This window comes from Bombus huntii, chromosome 4 (assembly GCF_024542735.1).
Source record: "Bombus huntii isolate Logan2020A chromosome 4, iyBomHunt1.1, whole genome shotgun sequence".
Lineage (NCBI taxonomy): Eukaryota > Metazoa > Arthropoda > Insecta > Hymenoptera > Apidae > Bombus > Bombus huntii.
The window spans coordinates 16,119,040-16,124,898 of NC_066241.1; the positions used below are offsets into that span (position 1 = coordinate 16,119,040).

Here is a 5,859-nt window from a genome sequence, read left to right on the forward strand (position 1 = left end):
ATTTATTATCATTTACAGAAACGCTAATGAATTTGAGAATTAAAATGTTATACATAAAAAGATTTAAAAACAACTATAATACCTAAACTTACCTAGACCTATCGATCAACCGAGCATTTCTATGCATTTATGAGAAATTTTAAGGCAGAAAAATGTATTCATAGAATGAACACAACGCGTAAGAATAAAAAGCAGTATAATGCACGTTACTATATTTAATAAATGAAACAAATCTTTATTTACGTCCTATACTCTGTCAATTATTTTCATAAATATATAAATTTGCATAAATATCTATAGTCTACTTATTTATATGAAACTTGTTGGACAAGCCTAATTGTGTAAGTTCAATAGATATATATAATTTTACTTGACTATTGTGAAAATAAAATCTTCTATTCGTTCATTGGTAACATAATATTATATATAACATAATATAATAATTATATATGTCGGGTTAACATTAAGATTTAAGGCGCGTAACGATTCTTCGTTTGAGTTAGCCATCGTTTTACGAGACAGAGATTATATTTACGCGAATATACAAGATTTTACAAAATATTATGAATATTGAGTTTAATGAATGATAAGATTAACAGACGATAAGTTTAACTAATAATTAGATTAAAGAATAATAAATTTAACGAACAATAAGAGGTACGAATAATATGTCTTACGAATAATAAATTTAACGAATAATGAGATTAACGATTGATAGGTTTAACGAATAATGAATTTAATTAACGCTACTAACAATGTTTCCGGGGTTCAAACGAATCCACGGTCAACGGTATAACTCTTTACTATGCGTAGAATAATTTTAAACACAAAAATACGATTGCTGAGACACTCGGTAAATTGGTCGATGTATCACTTTCCAAGGCGATCACACGAATGAATATCTGATGAAAATCTTTTTCGCTATACGACTGCATTTGTTTGTTATATGCTCGCTGGAGACATCGAGAAGGTTCCAATCGTTGTTGCTAGGCAATTTCTGTCAAAAGTTTGTTGTATACTCTTTGGAAACATCGAGAAAGATCCAAACGCCGTTACTAGGCAGTTTCTGTCTGGAGATTGATTCCTAATACAACGTGTGTCCCATTATATCGACATCTCTAAAGTACAATTCTATGTGATTTCTAGGGAGAACAATACAACCGATCCACACCTTCGTCAGGCAAAACGTTTATCCCGTGACCGTGGCTACGTTCGGCGACCAGTTGTCACCTCGAAACCACTTTCGCTTGCACAAATGTCAAACAATTACAAATGACAATTGCTTAATTATAGTTATGATAAAATCTAGGCTAAAGCATTAGAAGGCTTCCTCAAAATTGCAAAGGGAAGGCTCCGGTTTTCCTTTCATCTCCGATATATATAATACATATATATGTTATATTATTATATATATATTATATATGTCATGCGTGATATCCGTATAAAATTTCAATGCAAGCAAAAAGTGCTTACTTTTAAAGGCTGTAATTTCCAGATTTATGTTTGTATAACATTCTTGATCTTTGAGAAGACCAGATTGACCACAGCTGGACCACCCATTTCGGTGTCACTTCGCAGTTCTAAAAATACAAGCCAATTATTATTCGACGATTGCCAGAAGACAATAATTATGAACGAAAGATATTCTAACTAATTCTATACATACAATAAAGATAGTTATAAAGAATTATATTAATATCATGTTACAACGCGATAAGTACAAGAAGTAGGAAGTTAACATATACTGAGATACAGGAAAGTAGTACAAATGCAAGTGAGTTAGTATGGATAACGTGGAATGGTATCAGAGACAACTTACATGTGTCAAAAATCGGGAAAATATAGATACAAACATCTACCTACTTTTTGTCTTTCACTCGTGTCCCTCAATGTTCACTATTGCAGTTCCTAATTGCAACTTGAAAAGTCAAGGCAGCAAAAATGGTATAATGATACTTGACGCGACTCTTCGTTTCAAGTGCATCGAGTCTACCGCTATTCTGTTTTAGTCCCGCATGTTTCTACCGATCTCCCCTTTTCCTGAACCACCCGAAATTATACCGCTACAAACTTTATCTTTCAAAACAGATAATTAAAATTTGCGTGCTTTCTCATTAACCTCTTGTATTAAAAACCCACATTTTAAATTAATTTGTAACAAATTCTTTAAATCACATAATTGAGTAAATATTCAACAACAATAAACAGGTGAGATGTGGCTGTACAGACAAATTCTAGATTACCTATATAAATATACTGGAATTCATAACAATTCATATTAAATAATTGATATTCAATACAGTTCATAAACTGTAACATCCAGATTTAGATATCGTTTTTTATTGTTTAGGTATGGTACTTCGCATGTATGGTACTTAAACAATATACCTAGATACAAGATAATTCTAAGTAATTGTAATAAATGAATAACTAAATAATTCAACTAATTATAAGTTTCTTGAAACAATCTATAGTCACACTATACACTCATAAGATTAGGAAAAGTTTGTAGCTATTGGAAAAATTCGCTCTCTCTATCATCTTATGGTAGGATTTCTGCAAGTTTATTCCTATATTTATATTTTTCTTTAAATGAAACCATTTCAAGTTTTTTATAAGAATCATTCTGAAAGTAAAAGATATAAAACTGAAAAACTTGTAGCAAATACTCAAAGTGCTAACGGAGTTTCGAAAACGATCATATCATAAGATATGGGAAAACTTATTAAACAAAGAAATATTTTCCACTAAGATTTCTTTTAATTTTAACTAGAACAAATCTATACCCATTGTTAGCATTGCCCTATATAAATTATTTATTATTTATCTTTTCCAATTGTAGGGTAAAACAACAGTTAAATAATTTTTGTAAAGATAGGATGATATATAATAAACTTTTCAAAGTTTAATCTCGTAAAAATTATAACAATTATATGTTCTATATTAATATTATTTAGCGCTAATAGTACAAAAATGACAACAGATATATGTATGTTGATAAAAATAAATGTTATGTATGAACAAATTTTTATTCTTCGTAATATTTGCTTCCCCCCCTCTCGCCCCACCCGAACCAAATATTTTTTTCTCCGATATTCTTCTTATTATCAAAAATAATTGAGATATTCGAAGTGATCAAATTAGGCATCCTACAACCTGTATATCAAATTAGTTAATCAAATGTATTAATTTCTTTCGAAATTTGAAAATCGTATGCTTTATAATAAATAATAAAAGAAATAAAAAAAAATTTCTGGTTAGGACAATAGAATAGATAACATCTTTTGTTTCATGCTACTTCGTCAACTCTAAATATTGGTCTTGCCATTTACATTTTTGTACAGACATATTACTTATCATTCAATAGACGGTTGAGGAAAGTGTATTTCCCAGGGATTCCCGTATCTGTGAACGCAGCAATAAGTATACAAATATGTTGTTAATACGATAACATAGGTCACTATATGTCATTGATATTCTGCAGCTTATGAACAATACGGAAAGAACACGGAATCCCCTGTGACAACATAAGAATGCACATACATACTGTACTAATTATCTATCTTTGAAACACAGAATAAATATATGTATATTTCTGCGAGTTCTTGCACAATGAGAGTTGTATATAAATGCAAGAATATTCATGTAACATCGAAAGTATCTTCAGCTGTTGCAAAGGAGCAAGTTGTGGAGAGGTAAGCTAATTATACAATTTAATTGTTTCATGGAATTTATATTAATGTAAATACTAGTAAGTAATATTTTAATCTTTTAAAGTTACATTTCTAATAATTTTACATGCATATGTATGAGCAATATACAGGGTCGTTGATAACTGGTGGTACAAGCGGAAAGGGGATGATTCTACGCGAAAAAAGAAGTCAAAAATATACAATAAAAATTTTTTTTTAATCGACCGATTTTTTTTAATCAACGATCTACAGTGAGATTCGTTATAACGAGATGCGATAAAGTGCACGCGTACTGAGCGAAAATTCAAAGTCGATTTTCTCGAAAACAAAGCCTCAAACGAAAAATTTTTATTCTATATTTTCGACTTCTTTTTTCGCGTAGAATCACCCCCTTTCCGCTTGTACCACCAGTTACCAACCACCCTGTATACTGCACACTTTGATTTTTATACTTTAGAAATACGTCATACAATAGGAGCTCTTTGAAGTAGAATTTAATAAAGAAATTAATTAGTACTAAAGAAGTTAATATTAATGTACTTACAATCAAAACTTAAGTTTTAATTTAACGATTATTATATTCAAGTTATAACAGTGAAAGCAATACAACAGATTTAAAGTATCTTGTGACTTAATTTAAATATTTCGTAATTTAAATTAGCTGTTAAAATAATTTGTTTCTATGTTACAGAAAAATATATACAAGATGAAGGCAGTAATGTTTATTTTCATAATGCTTGCCACAGTATGTGCAATCCTTGCATTTGTACCATATAATCCGCCACGACCGGGACAATCTAAACCGTTTCCAAGCTTCCCAGGTCATGGACCATTCAATCCAAAAATTCAGTGGCCGTACCCATTACCAAACGTACGTATATCTTAACATTTGAATAACAAATATTTAAAAGTATTTACTAGACTGAAACTTATTTAAAAGGAATATTGCTATGAAGTATATTCAAGAGTTATATAAAGTCCCTGAGAATACACAATTTCATAAAATCGGAATATAGATATAGGTTGTTTATGTAGTATATAATTTTTTTTATTAAAAATTTCAAAATTTCTCAAAATGTTAATGCATGACTTTGAAATTAAGAATGCTTAACATCGTATTTATATAAACTATTTCCAGTAATATTCAATTTCATCTAAATAGAAAATCTTAACAATCTTAAGAACACTATTATCGTTTGTAAAATTATTACGAAAATATTTAGACATTATCGGATATTATATATATATTATTTGCTTTATTACAGCCTGGTCATTAATCACAAAAATCAAGAAACGTTCAAACAATTAAACTTGACAAATCATCAGAGATTATATCTGCAATGTACCGACGAATTATTATAACTATAAATTGAATTAAATTATACACTGATTAAAATGATCTTGATTTATTTTCAATAAATAGTAACTATCTTGAAATATAGTGTTTAAATTAAATGTTCAATTGATACTAAATTGATCACTGATATTTCCTTACGAACATAATCGAAATTAATGAAGTACGTGCGCGCATCTTTTCCTTTCGTCAGATCATGTTTAACATTATCGAATGGAGAGGTACAAAGTATTTTTACCATAGATTTGCCTTTAATAGAGAACTCGTGTTTATTTCGTAAATAAAAGTAATAATTGAAAATATAAAATATTCGTAGCTTTTAATATTCTTCTCCCAAAATATGTCATTTTAATATAAGAAAGAAACGCATAAAATACAGCAGTTTTATTTTCATTGGAAATTACGATATACATAGGTATGGGATGATATCGATCTGGTGGTACAAACGAAAAGGGTGTGAATCTACATGAAAAAATAAGTAGAAAATGTAGAGTGACATTTTTTCGCACGCGGTTTCGTTTCTGAATAAATCAATGTTGAGGATTTGCTGAGTACGGGTTTGCTTATTTACGCATGATGTCATTTACCCCTATGTCCAATAGATATTAATGCACAGTCTGTATTGCTGTTTGGATGTAATACATTAGATAGTAAAGAATAAACAATGAAAGTACTTTCTGTCAAAGAATTGTTTTTGTTAATTCTTAATTTAGAAATTGTTGAAAATGTTTTCGTTTCTTTGCCAATATAACTGTGCCACGTAAAGAACAGCTGAAAGAGAAAGTTCCAGAACAAAAGTTGTCTTCCATTTAA

At 29.5% G+C, this 5,859-nt stretch overlaps 1 protein-coding gene across 1 annotated transcript; it reads left to right on the top strand.

Annotated features, from left to right (window-relative positions):
• The first annotated feature begins 3,544 nt into the window (after window positions 1-3,544).
• On the top strand, window positions 3,545-5,129 carry LOC126865307 (abaecin-like). Its single transcript, XM_050617704.1, has 3 exons — window positions 3,545-3,695; window positions 4,384-4,563; window positions 4,958-5,129. The coding sequence occupies exons 1-3, from the start codon at window positions 3,630-3,632 to the stop codon at window positions 4,967-4,969; spliced, it is 258 nt and encodes an 85-aa protein (XP_050473661.1). The 5' UTR covers window positions 3,545-3,629; the 3' UTR covers window positions 4,970-5,129.
• Window positions 5,130-5,859: the final 730 nt, after the last annotated feature.